The 26804-nt window shown below is 40.2% G+C and overlaps 1 protein-coding gene across 4 annotated transcripts in view; it reads left to right on the top strand.

The window, feature by feature from the left end:
• The window catches only part of sltm (SAFB-like, transcription modulator), a 59602-nt gene extending 34072 nt beyond the window's left edge, over positions 1–25530 (top strand). For 3 of the 4 annotated variants that reach the window (XM_072565025.1, XM_072565022.1, XM_072565021.1), the window contains exons 15-21: positions 7248–7428; positions 9806–9930; positions 11679–11816; positions 12140–12523; positions 13223–13361; positions 17188–17354; positions 24410–25530. In XM_072565025.1, the coding sequence (XP_072421126.1) occupies positions 7248–7428; positions 9806–9930; positions 11679–11816; positions 12140–12523; positions 13223–13361; positions 17188–17354; positions 24410–24545 (1270 nt within the window). In that variant the 3' untranslated portion in view covers positions 24546–25530. Of the gene's footprint in view, positions 1–7247; positions 7429–9805; positions 9931–11678; positions 11817–12139; positions 12524–13222; positions 13362–17187; positions 17355–23997; positions 24371–24409 lie in introns of those variants that run through there. The other variant, XM_072565023.1, reaches the window with a different exon arrangement.
• Positions 25531–26804: the final 1274 nt, after the last annotated feature.

The following is a 26804-nucleotide window of genomic DNA, read 5'->3' as shown; positions in this document are numbered from 1 at the left end:
GAAGGATGGATTGCACCTGAATTGGAAGGGGGCTAATATACTGGCAGGGAAATTTGCTAGAGCTGCTTGGGAGGATTTAAACTAGTAAGGTGGGGGGGGGCACCCAGGGAGATAGTGAGGAAAGATTTCAATCTGAGACTGGTACAGTTGAGAACAAAGGTGAGTCAAACAGTCAGGGCAGGCAGGAACAAAGCCGAGACCAAGGTAGGACTGATAAATTAAATTGCATTTATTTCAATACAAGAGGCCTGACAGGGAAGGCAGATGACCTTAGGGTATGGTGAGGAGCATGGGACTGGGATATCATAGCAATTACAGAAACGTGGCTCAGGGATGGGCAGGACTGGCAGCTTAATGTTCCAGGATACAAATGCTACCGGAAGGACAGAAAGGGAGGGAAGAGAGGAGAGGGAGTAGCGTTTTAGATAAGGGATAGCATTACAGCTGTACTGAGGGAGGATATTCCTGGAAATACATCCAGGGAAGTTATTTGGTTGTAACTGAGCAATAAGAAAGGGATGATCACCTTCTTGGGATTGTATTGTATTATTAAACCCCCCCCAATACTCAAGAGGGAAATTGAGAAACAATGAGATCTCAGTTATCTGTAAGAATAATGGGATGGTTATAGTAGGGGATTTTAACTTTCCAAACATAGACTGGGACTGCCATAGTGTTAAGGGCTTAGATGGAGAGGGGTTTGAGTGTATACAAAAAAATTTTCTGATTCAGTAATTGGATATACCTACTAGAAAAGATACAAAACTTGACCTACTCTTGGGAAATAAGGCAGGAGGTGAGTGAGGTGTCAGTGGGGGAGTGCTTTGGGGCCAGCAACCATAATTCCATTAGATTTAAAATAGTGATGGAAAAGGATAGACCAGATCTAGAAATTGAAGTTCTAAATTGGAGAAAGGCCACTTTTGACAGTATTAGGCAAGAACTTTCAAAAGGTGATTGGGTGCAGATGTTCACAGGTAAAGGGATGGCTGGAAAATGGGAAGCCTTCAGAAATGAGATTGAGAGTCCAGAGAAAGTATATACCTGTTGGGTGAAAGGAAAGGCAGGTAGGTGTCCGGAATGCTGGATGAGTAAAGAAATTGAGGGTTTGGTTAAGGAAAAGAAGGAAGCATATGTCAGGTATAGGCAAGATAGATTCAGTAAATCTTTACAAGAGTATACTTAAGAAAAATCAGGAGGCAAAAAGGGGACATGACATAGCTTTGTCAAATAATGTTAAGGAGAATCCAAAGGGTTTTTACAAATACATTAAGGACAAAAGGGTGACAAGAGAGAGAATAGAGCCCCTCAAAGATCAGCAAGGCAGCCTTTGTGTGGAACTGCAGGAGATGGGGCAGATACTAACTGAGTATTTTGCATCAGAGTTTACTGTGGAAAAGGACATGTAAGGTATAGAATGTAGAGAAGTCGATTGTGACATCTTGCAAAATGTCCATGTTACACAGAAGGAAGTGCTGGATGTCTTGAAACGCATAAAGGTGAATAAATCCCCAGAACCTGATCAGGTGTACCCTAAAATTTTGTGGGAAGCTAGAGAAGTGATTGCTGGGCCTCTTGTATATTTGTATCACAGGTGAGGTGCCGGAAGACTGGAGATTGGCTAACATGGTGCCACTGTTTAAGAAAGGTGGCAAGGAGAAGGCGGGGAACTATAGACGGGTGAGCCTGACATCGGTGATGGGCAGGTTGATGGAGGGAATCCTGAGGGACAGGATGTACATGTATTTGGAAAGGCAAGGACTGATCAGGGATAGTCAGCATGTTTTTATACGTGGGAAATCATGTCTCACAAATTTGATTGAGTTTTTTGAAGAAGCAACAAAGAGGATTGATGAGGACAGAGCAGATGATGTGTTTTAGATGGACTTCAGTAAGGTGTTCATTAAGGTTCCCCATGGTGGACTGGTGAGCAAGGTTAGATCTCTCCGAATACAGGGAGAACTAGCCATTTGGATACAGAACTGGCTCAAAGATAGAAGACAGGAGGTGGTGGTGGTGGTGGTGGTGGTGGTGGAGGGTTGTTTTTCAGACTGGAGGCCTATGACAAGTGGAGTGCCACAAGGATTGGTGCTGGGTCCACTACTTTTCTTCTTTTATATAAATGATTTGGATGTGACCATAAGAGGTAAAGTTAGTTTGCTGATGACACCAAAATTGGAGGTGTAGTAGACGGTGAAGGTTCCCTCTGATTACAATGGGATCTTGATCAGATGGGCCAATGAGCTGAGAAATGATAGGTGGAGTTTAATTTAGATAAATGTGAGGTGCCGCATTTCGGGAAAGCAAATCTAAGCAGGACTTGTGCACTTAATGGTGAGGTCCTAAGGAGTGTTGCTGAACAAAGAGATGCAGGTTCTTAGCTCCTTGAAAGTGAAGTCGCAGGTAGATAGGATAGTGAAGAAGGCATTTGGTATGTTTTCCTTTTATTGTCACAGAGTATGGAGTACAGGAGTTGGGAGGTCATGTTGCGGCTGCACAGGACATTGGTTTGACTACTGTTGGAATATTGCATGCAATTCAAAGATGTTGTGAAACTTGAAAGGGTTCAGAAAAGATTTACAAGGATGTTGCCAGGGTTGGAGGATTTGAGCTACAGGGAGAGTGAATAGGCTGGGACTGTTTTTCCTGGGGCGTCAGAGGCTGAGGGTGACCTTATAGAGGTTTACAAAATTATGAGGGCATGGATAGGATAAATAGACAGTCTTTTCCCTGGGGTCGGGGAGTCCAGAACTAGAGGGCATACATTTAGGGTGAGAGGGGAAAGATATAGAAGAGACCTAAGGGGCAACCTTTTCACTGAGGGTGGTACGTGTATGGAATGACCTGCCAGAGGAACTGGTGGAGGCTGGTACAGTTGCAACATTTAAAAGGCATCTGGATGGGTATATGAATAGGAAGGGTTTGGAGGGATATGGGCCAGGTGCTGGCAGGTGGGCCTAGATTGGGTTGGGATATCTGGTCGGCATGGACGAATTGGACTGAAGGGTCTGTTTCTGTGCCGTACATCTCTGTGATTCTATAACAACTTCTAGTGGCTAATGAAAGAAATCCCTGACACTCGCTTTGCAATCCACAAGTAACAATCAACAGTGAACAAATTAACTAAATTATTAACAGACTGAACAATTCTCCTCTAACTACTATCTATTCCTGAATAATGCAAGATTTTAATGGTGTGCTGTTCCAATAAATACAAGCCCCACTCGTGCAAAAGAAAATTTAGTCATCGAAACTGCAGCCAGGTTATGTCTTCTGGACTTTTGTCTTCTCTGCTGATCCTTCTGTCAGGAATGTTTTCTTTGTAGATTGTTCTGTCAGGAGTTTGGATGGTGTACTGCAGTATTGTTGCAATGTAGATAATGAGCTGTTATCTCTTGGCAGATCACAGTTACCTCTGGTGAACTGTCCAACTGTGCCCTCCTTTTCTACCCATGATGACATATCAATTTCTTATAATAGCTTTGGCAACATAGGACCAATCCTATCAGATTTAAACTTAACAGGTTTTTGGTAGCTAAGGGCCTGTGTTAAATTAATTGGCTAAATTTAAAACCGTTGTCTTGATTTAAAAACTGCTGCTTGGCCTAGTGATAAAGGTGTTTCAATTTGGGTACTCTGTGTACTAGCAAACTTGAGCTATTGTCAGACATCCATTTTAGCTCGAAGCACACAACAAAAATCTTTTAAAGGGACCAGGCAACTATTTCCCCATTTTACAGTTTTGTACACCACCAAATTCTAACTTACGGCCTCCCAATCATCAATTACTCTACCCAGCTTCGCAACAATACCAAAGGAGGAGATACTGGATCGAATGACCAAACCTTGGACAAAGAGGTACATGTTAAGATGTGCAATGAAGAACAAAAGCAAGGTAGAGAGGAGGCAGGAACTTTGAGTTTTGGCCTTAATATTTGAAAGCATGGCCATCAATCCTTGAACAATGAAGATCAAAGATGCTGAAGATAGCAGAGTTTGGTTTGTGGCACTGGCACGGTATGAAGGGATTTGAAAATAGACTGTGGCTTCAGTTTTCCCAGTATTTGTTTTGAAGGAAATATCTGCACATCCAATACTTAATATCAAGTTAGCAATTTGAGAGTTGAGGGACAGTGAGTTTGAGAGATGTGATGGGGATTTTATTTGTAAACATATGGAAATTGATGCATTTACAACGCATTATTGTTAATGTCATGGGAAATTGGTGAACTCAGTTGGCTGGATAGCTGATTTTCAATAGAATTATGCTAAAGCCATTGATTTATTTCCCGTATTGAATGAGCTCCCCGGTGAAGTTCCCCCCCCCATCTTCTCAGTCTTGCTCCTTGCCTGAGCAGTGATCTTCAAGTTAACCTCACTCTCTAATGAGATAGCACCCTTATGGTCTTCTGGTATTGTGGCAACTTTGCCTTTTATCTGACTTTGTTGAAAAGACACACAAACTTGCTCAGTTGCACCATCTGCCTTTGGCGCTGAACTTCCAAGTCCTTTTTGGTGTTGCCCCATTTTGTCTTTACTTGAATGGGGCCTGCATGCTCATTTAGCACTGAGCTTCATTTCAAAATAGTTTTCCTACTGGTGGAACTTGAACCATGTGATCTGATGGGCACTAATTTGGAGTGGGCTGTATTTTGGAGCGGCTGCTCTCTGACTCTCCTCAAACGAAATCTTGGCAAGCCTCCCACTCTGTGTAACTTGTGTTTTGCTGCTTTGCTGAACTAGATCTGTGTTTCTGTTCAAGATCCAGACCAAAACTTAAGTTGTGTGTTTGTTATAATGTAGGGCAGAGATGTGGAACTGGGATAATTATAATTGATATTTTATTTTCACATTATTTCCAAAGCTGCATCCCTCATTTCATGGCTCACCTTGTACCATTGCTCCCAAAAAATAGGCGCTGGAGAAATAATCAGTGAAGGGATGGCTTGGAAAGAGGCTGCAAGTCAGAAGGTATGCAGCAAGTTAGTGAATGAGAAAGTAAGTGAAGCTGAAACTCTGTGGCTTAGGGACTGGGAAAGGCTACAATTCTCTGAGAGAAAGAGGGAAAGGTTGCAAGTTCAAGGGTTAGTGAAAGGAATGGACCATCACAACTAGGATGATGAGTGGGAGCAGGATGTGTGACAAGTGAAGTTTAGAAAACAGGCTTAGTAGCAAACATGAATTAAGAAAGTTGGCAAATGTTGTCTATCTAAATTTATTTTAATGAGGGCTCACGATGGCCTAGTAGTATTATTGATGGCCTATTAATCTAGAGACCCAGGCTCAAATTCCACCACAGCAGATGGTGGAATTTTAATTAAACAATAACTCTGGAATTAATAGTGCAATGATGTCCATGAATCCATTGCCAATTGTCAGAAAAACTCATCTGGTTCACTAATGTCTTTCAGAGAAGGAAATCTGCCAGCCTTAACTGGTGTGGTCGACATTTGACTCCAGACCCACAGCAATGTGCTTGACTTATGACTGTCCTCTGGACAACTAGGGTTGGGCAATAAATGCTGGCCTAGCCAGTGGAAACCTTATTCCCTGAATGAATAGTAAACGAACAGTAATTTAGCAAAGCTGAATTAAACATTTCCTTTTTCTGAAAAGTAAGTTCTACAGAACTAACTGTAGCATTTACATTGATTTTACTGGGAAGATGTGATTCAAAGTCTTACCTGGTCGTGATTTTCATGAATGGAGCCTAATTTAAATGACAACGTGACTGTGTGTCAAGTTTAGCATGTTGGGTCATGGCATTGGAACTTCCTTCCATGGATGTAGTTAGGAAGTTAGATCCAAAAATCTTCTTTTTGCGGATGTGGGTTATTTATTACTTAATATTTTACTAATTTCATTGCACTGTACTGTAATGAAGTTTGAAATAAATAAATCAAATTGAGTCCGTGGAAAGCACAAACCCCATACCATTTTTCATTCCTTAAGAAACTTAGTTTCGAATCATGCACAAGGTGGATGGATAGAAATAGGTGATTTTCTGGTGCTAATTATCTTGTTATACATATACAAAATGCATTTGAACGCTGAAATGCTGACCTCACTTTGGTGATTTAATATGAACAAGTTTGTCCATAGTTTTGATAGTAATAGAAGGTATATCAAGTGAGTATAAATTATCAGTTTTCACTTTAAGTCTAATAATTCTACTTTTTGAAGTAGCCAGGAAATATTTGTATATTATATGATCCTTTTTTTTCCCCAAGATCCTTTTTATTTTGAGCCACTCACCTTTGCTAACATCCTGTAAATGAATTTTAATAGAATTCTAGCGTCATACTGAAAGTGTGCTCCAAGGTCTTAATCTGGGTTCCATATGTCATCTTGTCATAAATAACCCTATAAAGCTGTTGCTCAGCAGCATGGGGAGTCTACCCAAGATGTGATTCCTTAGTGACGAACACTCAGTTTATCCGTTAACTATCATACTGCTGTTGGTGGAAGCTCACTGTACGCACATCAACTGCCATGCTTATTGAAGTTTAATGGTGATTACACGGCAAAAGAAATTTGGGCTGTTTTTTCCAAAAATGTTGTGTATCTGCCGGTCATGCAATGTGTAAAATAAATGCAATTCTCAAGTGTCTAATCTGATGAAAGACTATAGGGCATTTCTGTCCCCTAATTTTGGTTGCGAGGGTGTGTATTAGGACCAGAGTTAGGCTGTTTGGCTTTTTAAGTCTGCTTCACCATTTAACATATCATGTTTGAACTGTTTGTCTAGAATTCCACTTTCCCATCTCCAATAACCGTTTTGACTCCCTTGACCAGGATTTTATCTACTTTCATGTTAAAAATATTCAATCACCCTGCCACCACCTGCCTTTTGTGGCAGAGTTCCAATGTCTCTCAAGCTGAGAGAATATTTGCCTTGATCTCTACCCTAAAAGCACGACCCCAAATGTTTAAACAGTGCTACCTACTTCTGGACTCTGTATTTGTACTTGAGTCTGAGAGCTGGCCACACAGATTTGTGTTTGCTCTTCCTTTTCTAATTTTTGCAATACAATTTTTTCATACAAGGCTTTTCTTTGTAATATAGAACTCAAAATTAAAATGAGAAATTCCCACCAATGGCACATAAACCAACAGTTACTAGGCTACTGGATGTTAGCAGATTACTTTGGATGCACTGTACTCTTCAGAACTTGCCATTTGACTCAGCTTAACATTGCTGTATTAGGTGCATGCAATACGCATTTTTTAAAACTCTTTTTAATTAGGCGGCGTGAAATAGCTGAAAGGCAACGTCGTGAGCGGGAGCGCATTCGCATGATACGTGAACGTGAAGAACGTGATCGCTTACAACGAGAAAGGGAACGGTTGGAGATTGAAAAGCAAAAACTTGAGAGAGAGAGAATGGAACGGGAGCGACTGGAAAGGGAACGCATACGTATAGAACAGGTTCTCTATTTCGCTTTTCAGTATGGATTCAACATCTCAAAAACATTTGTTCTTTACAATTACCTCTTAATCGCACTTTGCTAATCGCAGCCAAGTGTGTATTTTTGTCAAGACAAAGTACCGTGGCCAGTGGATGTGAGTGGTGTTGGTTCTTGAGTAGGTTATGAAGAGATGGTGCTCCAGCATCGTGGAATAGACTCTCCCATGACCAAAATTATTAATTCTTCCAGCGAGAAGCTGAGAAAACTAAACTTCCTATGAAGAAATCCTTTATGTGCTGAGCAAGCCAGCAGTTTGACTGGTAATATGTATGGAACAGACATTTTATGGAATCAAGAATTAGTAGATGACACCGTTTTTTAAATCTGCCCAGCAAATGGGGAGGGGCTTATTACAAGTTTTGCAATGGGTCATTTAAAGACAGTTCGGGAACTGTGGAAGAGGAATTCAAAGGCTGCAGGTTGTTGGAGAAGGAGGAGAGGAAGAAAAAGGCATTCTGTGTTAGGTGCTGCTGCCAAAGACAGCTGAACTACGTGGACTTTGTGTAGTGTTAACTCTGAAGTCCTCGAGCAATTTAAAAGTTCTCTATAGTGAAGCTTCATGGAAGTTTTGGGATTTGTTGGGGCTCAGGAAACCATGTACCACAAGCGTTTGTTACAGGCAAGAGAGAGTGATGTGAAGACCACAAGTAATATTTGCTGCAACTGAGCAAGATTTGAGGTCAGTGAAAATTCAGAAACAGTGTTGACTTGGTGAATCTAGCTCTTAGTGAAAAGCTGGAGTTGTGCAGCAAATAACAACTGGAGGCAGGCCAGATGGGGTTTATTGGACATCAATCCAGGAAGGGAGGGATCAACCAGAACCGGAACAAACGTTAAGCCAGTCAATGATGGATCGTCTTGGGAGTTTCAAGGTCTGATTGGCAGAAGTGAAGAATTGTGATCCCTTGTGAAGTTTAAAGAGATTTGATGACCCACCATGTCCATAGAATTTTGGAAAGGAGTTCTTGAGAAATGTGTTCTGAACATATTTTTTTAAATGCTGTGGCATGGTTGGTTACAGCCTGATACTCTTAAGGATTACTATTCTAATGTAAAGTTGGAGATTGTACGTTCAAAATGGTGGAATTTTATGCTCTTATTGTCTTTTGCAAGTTTCCTGGATCTCTCGCTTTGTCTCCTTTAAAGGAGAAACGGTTAATGCTCCCGAGCTAGATAGTATCATAAGTTTGGCTATCTGGCCTGGGATCATAACATCTACTGCTGCTTACAGCTTTGTGCACTTATGTTTTAAAAGAAAAATTGTTTGCTTACTATCACGACCAATAATGCTTGGCTTTGAGGCAGCACTTCCTTATAAGGACACAACTAAAATCTAAAACTTTCTAAGGTCATGATCCACCTATCTCCAGCAGACATGTTGATTTCAAATAAAGTAAATGAAGTCTTGATGGATCAGTAGTTAGCATTGATGTCTCAGTGCCAGGTTGGATTCCACTCTGGGACAACTGTTTGGAGTTTGTACCATCTCTCCAAGTCTGTTTGGGTATCCATTGGGTGCTCCAGTTTCCTCCCACAGTCCAAAGTTAGGTGGATTGGCCATGCCAAATTGCTCAATGTCCAGGAATCTTGAGGCTAGGTAGACTCGCCATAGGAATGCAGGGTCACAAGGACAGGGGGGACGCTCTTTGGAGAGTTGGTGTGGACTTAATTGGCCAAATGGCCTACTTCCACACTGTAGGGATTCTATGTTCTTTATGGGATCCGTACTGGAAGGATCTTAATTGTATTTATCTCAAGTGGAGAGGGAGATGTGATACATTTCAGAGGTCTCATCATTTGGTGAAATAGTCAGTTAGAACTTAGAGTTATTTGCAAATTGTGGTTTTTGTAGCGGAAACTGATTCTTAGTTTTCATGGTTCTCCAGGTAAAGTCTCATTTTCCATTGATTCCTGAGACTTTTTCTAGGAGCATGATTTAGTGCATTGAAACTGATGGTTATAATTTTGAAGTGGTAACTAAACTGGAGGATGATTACTTTGGCAGCAATTAAGTCATTATAAAATATGACAGATGCAGAAAATTTAAAATGAGAAAATGCTGAGATAACTCTAAAGCTCAATCATCTCTGGAAAGAGAAACACTTGAGGTTTAAAATTATGTTTACTTAGTGCTAAATATATTTGAGAGGTGTAATTGTATCGTGAGTAAGTGCTCCTTGGTGGAAAGAGGGCAAGGTCATGTGTCTTGCGGTGTCTCTCCTGTGAGTTACCATTCCTACTTCTGCCCATCAGTGGAAGGAGGTGTGGAGAAGGGCAGAGTGCTATAAAACAAGCCACAAAAAAAAACTGACACTTATATTGATTTAATACTTCAGGAACGCCGTAAAGAAATAGAGCGCATTGCCCGTGAACGTGAAGAGCTTCGTCGGCAGCAAGAACAGCTCCGCTATGAACAAGAAAGAAGAAATTCTTTAAAACGCCCACCTGATGTAGATAATAGGTATGGTAGTGAAGAGTAATTTTTTGAATGGATGAGCTTCAGTATGCTCTTTGGATTAATGCACATAATGACGACTCCCAATAAAGCTTAATCCCCCATTTCTAAGTGGAAATTCAGCTTTTGCTTATTATGGTTTATCATTTTTTCCAGTTTATCCTTAGTGTATTGTTTATAAAGCTGTGTGGGTTAAGTATCAGGCCTTTTTCTGTACCAAACACAGAAAATGCTAGCTAAACGCAGCTCTTTCGGCATCTATGCAGAGATAAGGAGTTCATGTTTTCAGTCGCAGTATGATTCTTCAGAACTGAAAAGGGTTGGAAAATGTTGTTCATGTTTTTTTCACAGGCAGAGGTGGAGCAAAAGGCACAAACAAGACTAGTCCATCAAACATCATTAAGTCAGACTGTGAAGTTGTGTAATTCAATACTAGATATTGGCTCAAAAATGCCAAAGTGGAAAATAAGGTGGTGTTCCCTGAGCTTGAATTGTGCTTTGTTGGAACATTGTAGCAGCCCCTGAGGACTATTAACATGTTTGAGATGGTTTATTGAAATGGCATATAACTGGTAGACGAAGGTATTCCACAAAGCAGTGACCCAGTCTTGAGTTTTGTCTCGACGATGTAAAAGTAACTGCAATGTGAGAAGCAAATACAGCTGACCAGACTGAATCAAGTACTAGTAAAAGGCTGCTTTGCCTAGAAGATGTGTTTGTGACCTTGGACAGTGAGGAAAAAGGAGATATATTGGTACCTTTAGCAAATGCATGAGATTGTGCCTGTGAGGAGTTGTGGAAGAGTGAACTAGGGTGCCACAGAATTTAGGGTCCCTGCAGAATGTTGCAATTGCAGGGGGTTGGGGTTACTGTTTTGTGGCATCCTTTACAGAGGTGAGTGAGGTAAAAAATGAGGACTTGTATGACGCTTCCTTTGTTCTGCAAAAGGGTAGATGGGGTGAGAGCAGAGTGCTGGAAATGGATTAGATGTGGCTGAGGACTGTGTTAACCACAGTGATGGAGAGAATTCTCAGTTGAGGAAAAAGAAGGGTCTGTCCAATACTTTCTCTAGGCTGTGCACGTGTGAATGCTCGGAGTGGCTGCACATCTGGTGTTCCGTGTGCTACTGCCATTTTAATGATTTCAAGTTACAGAAGCCACTGCTGCACACAGACCTTGGAGATCTGTGCAGAAGGCAAAGAAAGGTGGGAACACACGTTGCGTATTCCTGGTGGAAGGTGGCACCAATGCAACAGCAACTGGGGTAAGAGGTGGAATGCTTGAAGCAAGTTGGATGTGAAAAGGTGTAGTTGAGGTAGCTATGGGAGTTTGTAAGCTTGTAATGGATATTGGTGGACAGCTTATCCCAGAAATGGCAACAGAAAAGTAACACTATCAGCTGCATGGTTGCACGTACGGTTAGCCACTTTAGTGTTCCCACACAGCAGCAGAAAGTGATTGACATTATTTTATGAATGAAAGTGTTTTACATTTAAAACAGCCTCACATCACAACCCATTTCTCCATTCTTCTAAATCTAGATTTTCTTGTTTCCCTTTACTTCCCCTTTTCAAAAATAGAAATGTATCGATCAGTCATTTTTAGGCAAAAATAAAGTCAGTATTTAAAACTTAAAATTACAGAGCCATAGAAAGTTTTTTTAACCTGCCATTGACTTCCATATTTATTAGTTAAAACTGAACTTAAAATTTTAGATGAACTTTTTAAAATATGTAAATGTCATTAATGCCTAGACGTGATGAACCCTATTGGAATGAACACAAAAGGAGAGCTCTGGACAATGATGCCCGATTTGGTCATGGTTCTGATTACAGTCGCCAAGAGCCAAACCGTTACAATGACTTTGACCACAGGGTACCGTCATTTGATAGGTGAGTACATCTGGATTGTGATTGCCTCAAGTGAGATCTGATTTTTTTTTTAACTGCAGCTATTGGAAAATAATATCAAAGGTGGTGTACTGAGATTGTACATTGCACCAAAGTATAGGATATGAGTTAATAACTGCTATTTGCATATTCCTGATCTCTCTTTGGTAATGGATGTGCACCCTGTAGGACTGGACATGGCATCTGAAATAAAATCAACCCAACTGTTCCTTATAATGGTGCAATGAATCCTTGAAGACCATGAAAATGTTTAATGCCACAGTCTGAGTTTGGCTGAACCATGAAGTTATTCTGTAAATTTGCAGGCGAGGGGATCGTTACAACCATCAAGGAGAGGGAAAAAAGAATCGTTCTGGAAGTCGCAGAGAGGACACTGGTTATAACAGATATCCAAAGCCATATAATGATTCCAGAAGACCAACTTCCCAACAAAGAAGTGAACTTCATGCAAATGCTGAGCGGAGAGAAATAAGGGAGAGAGACGACCGGCGAACTGTAACAATTCAGGACCGCTCAGCTGCTAGCAGGGGACATGAGCATCTGCAAAAGATGTCCCCATCAAGAAACTTTTCTGACCGCAGTAGGATGGAAGAACGTGGAGTCCATCACAGCCGACCAAGTCATAATTCTTCTCGACCTGATGATTGGAAGTCGAGTGGTGGCATGGGCTCAACAAAACATGAATTGAGGTAACGTTGAAATTTTCTCCCATTTTGCATCAGTATTGCAGATGTTTCTTTTAACTTTGTCCAGGCTAGTCTTTTCAGAAAGTACTGAAAATTCTCATAACATTTTATGTACGACATCAGCCAGATTTGATACACTTGCGTGGCATTAGACGCTATAATATGTAGATAGAAGATATTACAAACTGTGTTTTAGGTGAATTCTGATGGTTCAATGGTGTTTCTGGGAAGGGGATTTAATTTTTAAGCTTCACATTTCTACATTCACTAGGACTCGTTAATATAATGCCTTGCTGTGTGGTATCAACATCATTGAAGTACGAAAAACTAAAAGATGCCCACGCATTATGTAATAGATCATTTTTCAATCTTCTGCTGTTAAGAGTATGTATTTGCATTTATTTTGAAGAACAGTTAAGTTGAAGTTCCAGAATACAGCATTCTATCCTAGTTGCGATGGTGAATGATTGAAATGCCATTGCTTGGAAGGCCCTCTGGGGGGTGGGAGAGATTTGTGGTGGTTAGATTTACAAGTCTGAACCTTGTCATGTGTTAATAAACAATCTAGCCATCTAGTTTGCATTATGACTCTTCATTGCTGAGCTGTGAACTGCTATTATTATTGTTCCACGGGTGAACCAGCAATTTAACTTTGTAAATAGTTAGGAGTCAGTGACCTTGAATTAATTTGTGGCCATTTAGAACTTCAAGAGAGAGAGATCGGATACGCCCAGAGAGATCTGGTCAAAATATGCGAAGTGGACCACCAAGTGGTATGGCTGGGTATAACAGCAGAGATGGTGGAAGACCTGCAATAGGAGACAGAGGTGGTAGTTCTCAGGTACAGAAAAGATGAATAATTAATTAGAGCTATGGGATGGCAAATGCTATCAGCTTTGTTCTGTTTAAGAATTAATGCTTTCCTAGTTTTACAAAGAACTAGATGTTAATTTGCTTTATTAACATGAACTTGCAAACACAGTTGCTTGCTTTCAACTTGGGGTGACCAAACAGTTTATGTACCTGATGTAGCATGTGTAATTATTGGTTAATGCAGGCCTGCTTACCATAGCTTTATTGATTGCGTTTCATAGAGTCATAGAGATGTACAGCACGGAAACAGGCCCTTCGGTCCAACCCATCCATGCCGACCAGATATCCCAACCCAATCTCGTCCCACCTGCCAGCACCCAGCCATATCCCTCCAAACCCTTCCTATTCATATACCTATCCAAATGCCTTTTTAAATGTTGCATTTGTACCAGCCTCCACCATTTCCTCTGGCAGCTCATTCCATACACATACCACCCTCTGTGTGAGGAAGTTGCCCCTTAGGTCTTTTTTATAACTTTCCCCTCTCACCCGAAACCTATGCCCTCTAGTTCTGAACTCCCTGACCCCAGGGAAAAAGACTTTGTCTATTTATCCTATGAGCATAAGAGGTACAGTTAGTAAGTTTGCAGATGACACCAAAATTGGAGGTTTGTGGACAGTGAAGATGGTTACCTCAGATTACAACAGGATCTGGACCAGATGGGTCAATAGGCTGAGAAGTGGCAGGTGGAGTTTAATTCAGATAAATGTGAGGTGCTGCATTTTGGGAAAGCAAATCTTAGCAGGACTTACACACTTAATGGTAAGATCCTAGGGAGTGTTGCTGAAGAAAGAGACCTTCGGGTGCAGGTTCATAGCTCCTTGAAAGTGGAGTCACAGGTAGATAGGATAATGAAGGAGGTGTTTGGTTTGCTTTCCTTTATTGGTCAGAGTATTGAGTACAGGAGTTGGGAGGTCATGTTGCAACTGTACAGGACATTGGTTAGCCTACTGTTGGAATATTGCGTGCAGTTCTGGTCTCCTTCCTATCGGAAAGATGTTGTGAAACTTGAAAGCGTTCAGAAAAGATTTACAAGGATGTTGCCAGGGTTGGAGGACTTGAGCTATAGGGAGATGCTGAACAGGCTGGGGCTGTTTTCCCTGGAGCGTCGGAGGCTAATCAGTGACTTTGTAGAGGTTTACAAAATTATGAGGGGCATGGGTAGGGTAAATAGGCAAAGTATTTTCCCTGGGGTTGGGGAATCCAGAACTAGAGGGCATAGGTTTAGGGTGAGAGGGTAAAGATAGAAAAGAGATCTACAGGGCAACGTTTTCACATGGGGGTGGTACGTGTATGGAATGAGCTGCCAGAGGAAGTGGTGGAGGCTAGTACAGTTGGAACATTTAAGGGGCATCTGGATGGGTATATGAAGAGGAAGGGTTGGGAGGGATATGGGCCAGGTGCTGGCAGGTGGGACTAGATTGGGTTGGGATATCTGGTCGGCATGAACGAGTTGGACCAAAGGGTCTGTTTCCATGCTATACATCTCTATGACTCAATGCCCCTCATAATTTTGTAAACCTCCTATAAGGTCACCTCTCAGCCTCCGACACTCCAGGGAAAACAGCCCCAGCCTGTTCAGCCTCTCCCTATAGCTCAAATCCTCCAACCCTGGCAGCATCCTTGTAAATCTTTGCTGAACGCTTTCAAGTTTCACAACATCTTTCCGATAGGAAGGAGGCCAGAATTGCACGCAATATTCCAACAGTAGGCTAACCAATGTCTTGTACAGCTGCAACATGACCTCCCAACTCCTGTACTCCATACTCTGACCAATAAAAGAAAGCATACCAAACGCGGCCTTCACTATTCTATCTACCTGCAACTCTCCTTAGAAGGAGCTATGAACCTGCACTCCAAGGTCTCTTGGTTCAGCAACACTCCCTAGGACCTTACCGTTAAGTGTATAAGTCCTGCTAAGATTTGCTTTCCCAAAATGCAGCACCTTGCATTTATCTTGAGTTAAACTCCATCTGCCACTTCTCAGCTCATTGGCCCATCTGGCAAGATACTGTTGTAACCTGAGGTATAACCCTCTTCGTTATCCACTACACCTCCAATTTTGGTGTCATCTGCAAACTTACTAATTGTACCTCTTATGCTCTCATCCAAATAATTTATGTAAATGACAAAAAGTAGAGGACCCAGCACCGATCCTTGTGGCACTCCACTGGTCACAGACCTCCAGTCTGAAAAACAACCCTCCACCACCACTCTCTGTCTTCTACCTTTTGAGCCAGTTCTGTATCCAAAGGGCTAGTTCTCCCTTCATTCAGTGAGATCTCACCTTGCTAACCAGTCTCCCATGGGGAACCTTGTCTTACTGAGGTCCATATAGACCACATCTACCGCTCTGTCATCATCAATCTTCTTTGTTACTTCTTCAAAAAACTCAATCAAGCTTGTGAGACATGATTTCCTATGCACAAAGCCATGTTGACTATCCCGAATCAGTCCTTGCCTTTCCAAATACGTGTACGTCCTGTCCCTCAAAATTCCCTCCAACAACTTGCCCACCACTGAGGTCAGGCTCACTGGTCTACAGTTCCCTGGCTTGTCCTTATCACCCTTCTTAAACAGTAGCACGTTTGCCAACCTGCAGTCTTCCGGCACCTCACGTGTGACTATCGATGATACAAATATCTCAGTAAGAGGCACAGCAGTCACTTCTGTAGCTTCCCACAAAGTTCTAGGGTACACCTGAATCAGGTCCTGGGGATTTATCCACCTTTTATACATTTCAAGACTTCCTCTTCTGTAATATGGACATTTTTCTATGTCTATTTCTACCTACATCACCATCTATTTCCCTACATTCTGTATCTTCCATATCCTTTTCCACAGTAAACACTGATGTAAAATACTCATTTATTATCTCCCCCATTTTCTGCGGCCCCACACAAAGGCCGCCTTGCTGATCTTTGAAGGGCCCTCTTCTCTCCCTAGTTACCCTTTTTTGTCCTTCATGTATTTGTAAAAACCCTTTGGATTCTCCTTAATTCTATTTGCCAAAGCTATCTCGTGCCTCCTTTTTGACCGTCTGATTTCCCTCTTAAGTATACTTCTACTGCATTTATACTCTTCTAAGGATTCACTCGATTTATCCTGTCTATACCTGACATATGCTTTCTTCTTTTTCTTCACCAAACCCTCTACCTACCAGCCATTCCTTTCAAGTTAACAGGAATATACTGTCTCTGAATTCTCATTATCTAATTTCTGAAGGCTTCCCATTTTTCAGCCATCCCTTTACCTGTGAACATCTGCCACCCCCCGTCAGATTTTAGAAATTCTTGCCGAATACTGTCAAAATTGGTCTTCCTCCCATTTGAACTTCAACTTTTAGATCCGGTCCATCCTTTTCCATCACTATTTTAAATCTCATAGAATTATGGTCGCTGGCCCCAAAGCACTTCCCCACTGACACCTCAATCACCTGCCCTGTCTTATTTCCCAAGAGTAGGTCAAGTTTTGCACCTTCTCTAGTAGGTACATGCACATATAGAATCAGAAAATGTTTTTGTACACACTTATCAAATTCCTCTCCATCTAAACCCTTAACACTATGGCAGTCCCAGTCTATGTTTGGAAAGTTAAAATCTCCTACCATAACCACCCTGTTATTCTTACAGATCTTGTATTTGCTTTAGTATTCGGAAAAAGCATGAAATCAGTTGTTTCCACAAGTAGGTCACTTTAAAGATTTCATTCAGAAATGTAGCATACAGTTTATTTGCAGAATAGAAGTGTGAATATTGTGCCTATAGGTAATTTTTGTGATGTCTGTTCCCAGCAATCTCACTACCACGATAACAGACATGTAGTGGTAGAACGTCATGGTCGTGATTCAGGAGGACCACGGAATAGTTGGCATCCTGGACCTAGTTCTCAAGGCACTGGCTATCAAGACATGCGGCGAATGAGTGACAGTCGTGGTCCTGGCATGATTCCACTATCCAGGTATTGAAGTTGCATTCAGTTAGCTGTTTTGATTGCTTGTATCTTAAAACATGTATTGTAAACTCTTTCTGTATGGTATTACGTTTTTGCCTGGTTTTTATATTAACCGGGCTTAATCTTTCTGAAAATCCGTTTGCATTGTGTATTAGTTGCTTCTAGATATTTTCAGATGGATAGTTTGGTGAAGCCTCTTCGATATTCACTGTGAAAGGTTTATTCACAAGTAATATAAATAAAACATTGAGGAATTCCAACCCATCAAAATAGTTTGCTCACTTGTGTGTCAAATGTTAAAGGTATATCGATGTTATCTATGTTGGAAAAAGCAAATTTTGTTTTACATGTGTTTTAAAAACATGTTTCCAATGCATTAAAAGCATTCTCAATTCATAAACATGATGTGTTTTGAGTGTTTCCATTTTTTTTTAGTTATATGAAAGTAAATTATGCTTATATTACCTTAACTTAAATGAATAATTTGCACTACTTTGGATGCTTGTAAAATTAACATGGAATCCGTACAGTATAAAAAGAGGTCATTTACCCATTGAATCTCCACCAACCCTCCAAAGAGCATCCCATCCAGACTCAGTCCCTTACCATATACCTGTAACTCTGCATTTATCAGAGCTAAACTGCCTAGTTTACAAATCTGAGGATATTATGGCAGTTTGCCATGACCCATCCACCTAACCTGCACACCTTTTGGATTGTGGGAGGAAACTGGAGCACCCAGCGGAAACCCATGCATACACAGGGAGAATGTGCAAACCCCACACGACAGTCACCCGAATCCCGAATGGAATGCAGGTCCCTGGTGCTGTGAGGCAGCAGTGTTAGCCGCTGTGTTGTCCTAGTATTCCAAATTTGGTCTTCTCTGCATTTAATCACCAGTGAGCATTGCTTGATGCAACACATCTCTAAAGAGCGGGATGAGGAAAAGGCTTTTACTTTTTGATCTTTCAAATTTTATAATAATCTGTAATAATCTTCTTACAGATTATGATTTGAAGTTTTAATGCCAAGCATGTAATGTGGGCTGGAAGATATAATTTTATGTCTTGAAATTATTTGGTGAATTTGTGCAGAAGGCTGGTATATTAGTGGTGTTTTTAGTAGCATTAACTCCTAAATGATTCCATTTGTATTGTTTGTTTGAGATTTCAGCTTCCAGAGCAATATGTGCTATAAATAACCTGAAGTGTTATTGAAAATACTAACATCAGTCTTGATGTTGAGCTTGGAAGGCTTATTTATAAAGGAGATGGTTAAATATAGTGTACACCCTGGAGTTTTTGTACAGTAGCATAGTTGACCTCATAGGCATTGATTTGGGGGTTTGACTCCGAAGACATTGGAGTAGAGGTAGGCAATTCGGCCCATTGAGTCTGCTGTGCCATTCATTGAGATGTCTTGACTGATTTGACGATCTTCAATTTCACTCTTCTGCCCATTCCCCACAAATCCTGATTCCCTTACTGATTAAAAAATCTTTCCATCTCAGCCCTGAGATAATGACCCAGCCTCATCTAAGAATCTTGTATTTTCAATGAAATCACTTTTCATTCTACTGTATTCCAAGTATATATGCCCAATCTGCTCAACCTCTCATGATAAGACTGGTACCTGGTAGCGCAGCGCCATTCTTTGGACTGCCTCTAATGCCAGCATATCTTACCATATTGAAGGGACCCAAACTGTTCACAGCATTCCAGCTGTTGTCTGACAAGTGCTTTGTATTGATTTAGTAAAATCTCTCTAATTATACTCCACTCATTTTGAAATAAAAGGCAAGCATTTTGTTTGATTTCCCTATTGCTTGCTGATCTTTTGACATTTTGCGATTCACGAATGAGGAGTCACAAATCCCTCTTCTGTATATTTCTGCAGTCTTTCTCCATTTAACTAATATTCAGGGCCTCAATTCTTGACACAGTGCATAAACCGTCACTTCCCCAAATATTCCATCTGCTACATTTTTACTCATTCACATCGTCTGTCTGTATAGAACATTTTTGGCCCTCGATGTTGCACTGACCTGTGAAACCAATCTGAAGCCCATCCAGTCTAAACTATTCCATTTTCATTCATATGTTCATCCAATAACTATTTAAATGCCCTTAAAGTTGGCAGTATACTACTGTTGCAGGCAGGGCAATCCACACCCCTACAACTGAGTGAAGAAACTACCTTTGACAACTGTCCTATATTTATCACCCCTCAATTTAAAGCTATGTCCCCTCATGCTGTCCATCACCTTCTGAGGAAACAAGCTCTCACTGTCCAACCAATATAACCCCCTGATTATATGTCTTAATTAAGTCACCTCTCAACCTTCTCTCGAATGAAAACAGCCTCCAGTCCCTTAGCCTTTCAATATAACACCTTCCCTCCATACCAGGCAACATCCTAGTAAATCTTTGAACCCTTTCCAAAGCTTCCACATCCTCCTTTGTAAGGCGGTGACCAGAACTGCATGCAATACTTGAAGTGTGAAGAGTTTTTTTTTTGTGCAGCTGCAACATGACCTCGTGGCTCCGAAACTCAATCCCTCTACCAATAAAAGCCAATACCACTATATGCCACCTTAACAACCCTATCAACCTTGGTGGCAACTTTCAGGGATCTATGCACATGGACACCAAGATCTGCCTACTCATCTACATTACCAAGAATGTTGCCATTAGCCCTGTACTCTGTGTATTCTTGTTGCTCCATCCAAAGTGAATCACCTCCCACTTTTCTGCATTAAACTCCATTTGCTCCCTCTCAGTCCAGTTCTGCAGCCTATCTCTGTCCCTCTGTAACCTGCAACATCCTTCGGCACTATCCACAACTTTATTAATCTTGGGGTCTTCTGCAAATTTACTAACCCATTTTTCTACGCTCTCATCTTGGTCATTAATAGAAATGACAAACAGCAGTGGCCCCAAAGAGATCATTGCAGTACACCACTAGTAACTGAACTCCAGGATGAACATTTCCTATTGACAACACCCTCTGTTGTTTTATAGCTTGCCAATTTCTGATCCAAAACACCAAATCACCCTCAATCCCATGCCTCTGTATTTTGTGAAATAGTCTAATATGGGGAACCTTATTGAAATCCATATACACCACATCAATCACTTTACTCTCATCCACCTGTTTTATCACCGTCTCAAAGAACTCAATAAGGTTTGTGAGGCATGACCTATCCTTCACAAAACCATATTGACTATCTCTAATCAACTTATTCCTTTCGAGATGCTTCTAAATCCTATTTCTTACAACTTTTCCCAACACTTTACCCACAACTGAAGTGAGGCTCCCTGGTCTGTAATTACCAGGGTTGGCTCTACTCCCCTTCTTGAACAAGGGAGGAACATTTGCTCTCCTCCAGTCATCTGGCACTATTCTTGTAAACCATGACAACATAAAGATCAAAGCCAAAGGCTCAGCAATCTCCTCCCTGGCTCTCCAGAGAATCAGAGGATAAATCCCATCCAGCACAAGGGACTTAGCAATTCTGGAAAGTGTGAAAATAGTTAACACCTCTTTGTGAACATCAACCCCATCTAGTGTAGTAGCCTGTATCTCCATATTCTCCACGATAAACATGTCTTTTTCCCTTGAGTGGTGACAAAAAATATTCATTTAGCGCTTCTTCTGTCTCCTCTGACTTGACACGCAACTTCCCACTACTGTTCTTGATTTGCTGCAATGTTTCTTGAGGCATTCTTCTATTCCTGACATAACCGTAGAAAGCTATATCCCTCTGCAAATTCTTTGTGACATTCTCACTACTTGCATTCCTATCTGTTTTTATCCCTCCTGTAAATTTGGCAATAGTACATTCAGTTTCTTCATCCAAAATCATTTGTTGTAAACAGTTGTGGCCCACTGATCCTTGTGCACACTACTAATTAGTTGCCATTCCTGAAAATGCATCACTTATCCCAAATATTCTTTTAGTGAACCAAACCTCTATCCATGCCAATATACTATCTTAAGAAGCATGGCTTGCTTGCTGAAATTTGAACACCGTGTGGTGCTTTGGTTTATTCAGTGGGCTGCTGTTTTTCTTGGTTTTTAGGAATATTTCCTGCAAAATATAGTAATTTTTCTAACATGCATACAAGCTAATTCTTGCCCACAGCTGTACATTTATCAGCATTCCCTGCCAAGATCTTGATTGTCAGAAACAAGCCATTGTGATAAGCGAACAATTGTCCACAATTCTTTCCCTTACATGTGCCAAACCTAGTGTTCCTTTTGCTGATCTAGTTGAGAATGGCTAAACACTTGTAGGAAGTCAAACTTTGGGCCTTAGACCTCTGATGTCTTAGTGTCATATGTGCAATACCACCTTGAAAACAAAAAAAAGTCAGGCTTTGAAAATGGTTAAATTTTTTTTTAAAGTTGGGCTTTGCCTTATTCAAGTGCTGTTTTAATTCCTCAATTCATTAATTACAAGAATGACATCTGTAAGAAAATGATCCTTTATTCAGGACATCACCTCAATTATCAATCTTGTGTGCCATGATTGGTTCAATCATTGACCTTCAAAGTTTGTGAGAAGATTTGTAGCTCGGGTGCTCGTTGTTGTGGTTCTGTTTGCCGAGCTGGTAATTTGTCTTGCAAACGTTTCGTCCCCTGTCTAGGTGACATCCTCAGTGCTTGGGAGCCTCCTGTGAAGCGCTTCTGTGCTGTTTCCTCCGGCATTTATAGTGGTTTGAATCTGCCGCTTCCGGTTGTCAGTTCGAGCTGTCCGCTGTAGTGGCCGGTATATTGGGTCCAGGTCGATGTGTTTGTTGATAGAGTCTGTGGATGAGTGCAAACACATCGACCTGGACCCAATATACCGGCCACTACAGCGGACAGCTCGAACTGACAACCGGAAGCGGCAGGTTCAAACCACTATAAATGCCGGAGGAAACAGCACAGAAGCGCTTCACAGGAGGCTCCCAAGCACTGAGGATGTCACCTAGACAGGGGACGAAACGTTTGCAAGACAAATTACCAACTCGGCGAACAGCAGCACAACAATCATTGACCTGTTAACTTGCACAACTACTTGGGCCTGTGGTTCCCAATGTACTGGAAATATGTATCTTTCTGCATTTGAAGGTAATTATACAAAAATATACAGTACCTGTATATTTTTCTGCATTTTATTGCTCTAACTTTTATACTTAATTTTTATTTTCAACTTCACAATTTAAGAGATTATAAGTTCCTACAGATTCATGTGGTCCATCTATGATTCTTTTGGGCATTTCTGAACAAACTTGAACTGTATTAATATTACAGTTCATTACATCATTGGTTAATGTTTCAGCTAATTGGCTCACTGTAAATTAAATTTTCTAAATTTAAGGCAGTACAAAAGAAAAATTCCATGTCGTGTTAGGGAACGGAGATGTTATGTAACTTGAGATGATGTGATCTATTTCTTACCCTGCAGTTGCAGAGGCTGAATTACCTGGGATATTTTTATGTAGGACTTAAATTTTGAGGAACTCTCAGCTTAATGGGCTCTGCTGAGTTGGTATTTTTGGGAGATAATAGTATAAATTTAGACATTCTTCAGAAAAGAATGTAGAAGTTCAACCAGTTTTACAATGGTATGTTCTGGTAGGGTCTTTGAGTTCTTTGCTAAAGAAATCTTGTTTCATTCCAAATAGATGTTTTGCAGCAATGAGTAACTTAGGCAAGATTAAGATTAATGGTCCAGTTGCCAGTCTTGCCCCGATAGAAAGATGTGATTTAACCTGAGATAAGGGAAGAGATTGAGAAGGAGAGTCCTTCATGGTAACCAGAGCTAATGCAGAAACTGAAACCATTGCAGACTAGCCATCCAGCCAACTGAGCGAAATTATGCTTTTTAGACAGTTTAGAAAACCATGTAAAGCCTTTTTTTTGAGAATCGCAGAAATAGACTAATCATTGCCTCTCTTCGCAGTTCCAAACTTATTCAGCAATGCTCAGTGAGAATGATTTTTAATTTGTAATTTTCTCCCTCTTAAATCTTTTGTCCTGCACTGTGATTCTTATAAATCAAAAACCCTTTTTTTTTCTTTCTATAATGTTGAGATCTTACCTGAAAAACATTTGGTTCTTGCTTCTTGCTTATTTAAATATTGACTACTTTGCTCAATTTGTAACCAGGTTAAAACTTGTCCTTGTGTGCAATTTAACATCTCTACCAGTAGTCATAGGCTGTGATAAGACATGGAATTTAAAATCTTTAAATAAGTCTACAATAATCATGAAACTAGCATATTGCCATATAAATGCTTTCTTTAGTTTTATTTAATAAATTTGATGTTGCCTCTGCCTGTAACTTGGCATTTGGATGGTGACAGATTTGGGTTGGTATTTGGTATCTATACTTGATTAACTATCCATATTCAACACCGTTACAACCTGGAGAAGGAGGACTTTGCCTCAATCTGTGTGGGAATCATTGCAACCTAGGTAAAAGAACAGTTAAGCTTGCATATAAAATATTTTGATCAAACAAAGAAATGGCCCATCCACTAAATACATACATTCCACTTTATACTGATCATACAGAACTACATTTGAATGTTCAAGCAGTAACATTGCACTTATTTGTTAACATGGGTGCTCTTTAATTCTGACCATTTCTTTCCAAAAGGTAGAACTGGCTCCTGTTAGTACATCTGAAATGTTCCTGCTGCACAGAACAAATTTGAGAACTCAGAAGATGCTGATTAGTGGCTCTCTAATGCTTCCTTTTGCATTCTATTGAAGGTTTTTGGTACTACAAACTAATAGATACCGTAATTCATGAGGAAAGTGTTCCACAGATGTCCAGAGTGACTTGTTTTTTAATCTCTTCTTGTACGTTGACATGAATTTTTGCATTAATATATCTTTGAAAAAAGTTGCAACAAGTGTTATGTTGCTCAATTACTTTGTTTTGCTTCATTTAGCATGTTTTGTTACAGTTTTAATATTTTCTCTACTAAGATTTAGGTGCAAATTATTTGTGGCCACTGATCAGAATTCTTCACAAGTATTTTATGTTTTCTCATTGCCCACTGTAGTCCTGTAGCAAACAGAACTGTGCAGATCACCAACAACACAATGCAAGGAGGCAATGTCTCAGGCTCCAAAGGAATACATGGATCAGGAGATGGTCGGTTTAAGCCATTCAAAGGGGGTGCTCCACGAAGATTCTGATGTACCAATATTTGTAGCAGTTAGTGTTTTTGTTTTGAGATTGTCTGTACTTGGTAGTCTTATTCAATGTGTACAACCAACTATCTTTTCACAAATGTTTTTCCTGATCGACAGACACATTATTAGGCCTTGTTTCTTTTTAAGAGAATGGTTTTGTGACTAACTTACTAATGTATTTTTTTTGTTTACCACCACTACTGTCGAAAATGGAGAAGACTAGACCGTTAATACTTTGCAATCTGATTTTGTGTAAATGTCTTATATTGGAGAGAAATGGCAGTGGAACCCCAGTTACCTGCTGCTGGAGTGGTGAGGGAACCCTCTCTATGAATAATGAAAATTCGATGGTCAGAAGTCCCTTAGTCGAACAGTGGTTATTTTTGGCTCAGTTGTATCTTTTTGGATGGCCTAATCAAACTCCTAGTGCATGTACATAACATCCAAGCTTTTGTATTTTAAAAATTAAATATTTTTAATGAATGCTTGATGGCCGTAGCTGTTAATGTCCTATCCCCTGAACATCAGCTGCACAGTTAGTAAATTCAGCCAAGCACTGGATATCTAATTATCTGCTTAACCAGCTGAATCAGGAACTGTCTGAAAATCATTCATAAGCTAAATTTGCAATCTCATGAATAATTGAGAATGCAAGTAATGGAAGCACATAACTGAGGCTCCACTGTATATTCTCAACTAGATTATTCACAATGTTTTATAACAGTGAATTGCACAAATGTCATTTACCTGTAGTTACGCTTTTCTACAGTGATCATTCAAATGTTGAACAGCGCACAGGGTGGGGGGTTTACCTTTTTTGCAAAATAGTGCTTGTATTTATTGACAATTCTTTTCTACATTTACCAGCAACAATTTGATTTTTCTTATCCAAAGGAAGGTTGTTCTTTAAAAGTTCACATGTATAAATGTGGTACTGATGCTGGGAAATGTATTCTTGCATTTTTGGAATAAATCTTAATGAAGTTGAGTTTTTTGGAGTCGGATGTTACTTTTCTTGATTCACATTCTTATTTTGATATCACTGACTTGCTGTCTCGCTAATTTGAGTTATAAGCGTTTTTTTTAATTGCTGAGGAATTGAGCATTGCCAGTAAGGCCAACATTGGTTGCCCATCCCTAATTGCTCTAGGAGATAGTGATGAGTGGCTACCTTGAACTCTTGTAATCCATCTGCTGTAGATACACAAACAGATATAAGGAGTTCCAGAATTTTTCCAGTTATGTTTTTTAATTTGAAATACTTGTTAAAACAGTTGGCATTTGTCTATATGATGGAACTTAAGTTCCATTAGCAATTTGTGATTATTCCAAAAAATTATTCCAGATCATTATGATATAGCATTTGAATATGTGGAAGTGGTTATATAAACATCTTCAACCAATACAACAAGGCTTATTGTTTATGATGTAGTAGAATTAATGAATCAAACATAGTGAGCAAGGAATTGGTTGGAATAACACATTTTACTTTGTTTATTGATCATAGTAGTGTAGGCAGTGGTGAGCCACCCTGATGAGCTCCAATCCTCATACAATGCTTCAGTGTACATCCAAGGCAGAATGGTATGGACTTGGAGAACTGGCATTCTGTTCCTATCAGGTTATTCTTATCCTTCTGATGATTAGAGGTTAAGTAGAAAAGTATCCAGAAGTTGTAATTGCTGGTTTGTGGGAATGTAGCATTTTTGTGTGAGAGAAATTTCCTTAATCTGTCAAATAAAGGAAATATTAGTATGCAATTAGAAAAAACAAACCCTTTATCACACTCCATCCCAAATTTCAAGTCAGGCAGAAAAAAATGGGGTAGCCTTGGTAACAAAAGTGACGTAGGGACAGAAATAGGAAGTGGCTCTCACTAAGGAAGTCAATGTGGCTGGAGATTGGTAAGATCAAAGGTCAGAGAGCAAAAGTGAGTAGTTTATAGGCCCACTAAAAATCATTTTGGGGGGGGGGGTGGGAAGAACATTAAACAAAAAATTATTGTACCGTTTTAACAAAACACAACAGTTGCAGGGGATTTTCTGTCCATACAGACTGGGCCAATCAAATGGACAAATGTGATGTGGAAGATTCTCTTTAGTGGAAAAATCTCAAACGTAATGATGAAATCAAATGTTGAAAATGACACTCCAGTTGCAAACAAGAAACTTAAACCCCTGCACTAAATCTTGGCTTCTAGTTGTTCATTTAATGCCTCTGCATTTATTAATATAGATAGTGATGTATTGTGAGGAGGGCACA

The sequence above is a fragment of the Chiloscyllium punctatum genome, chromosome 48 (genome assembly GCF_047496795.1).
Source record: "Chiloscyllium punctatum isolate Juve2018m chromosome 48, sChiPun1.3, whole genome shotgun sequence".
In the NCBI taxonomy this organism is placed as follows: domain Eukaryota; kingdom Metazoa; phylum Chordata; class Chondrichthyes; order Orectolobiformes; family Hemiscylliidae; genus Chiloscyllium; species Chiloscyllium punctatum.
The sequence above is the reverse complement of the archived record's forward strand: the minus strand, read 5'-3'. Positions and strand labels throughout refer to the sequence as shown.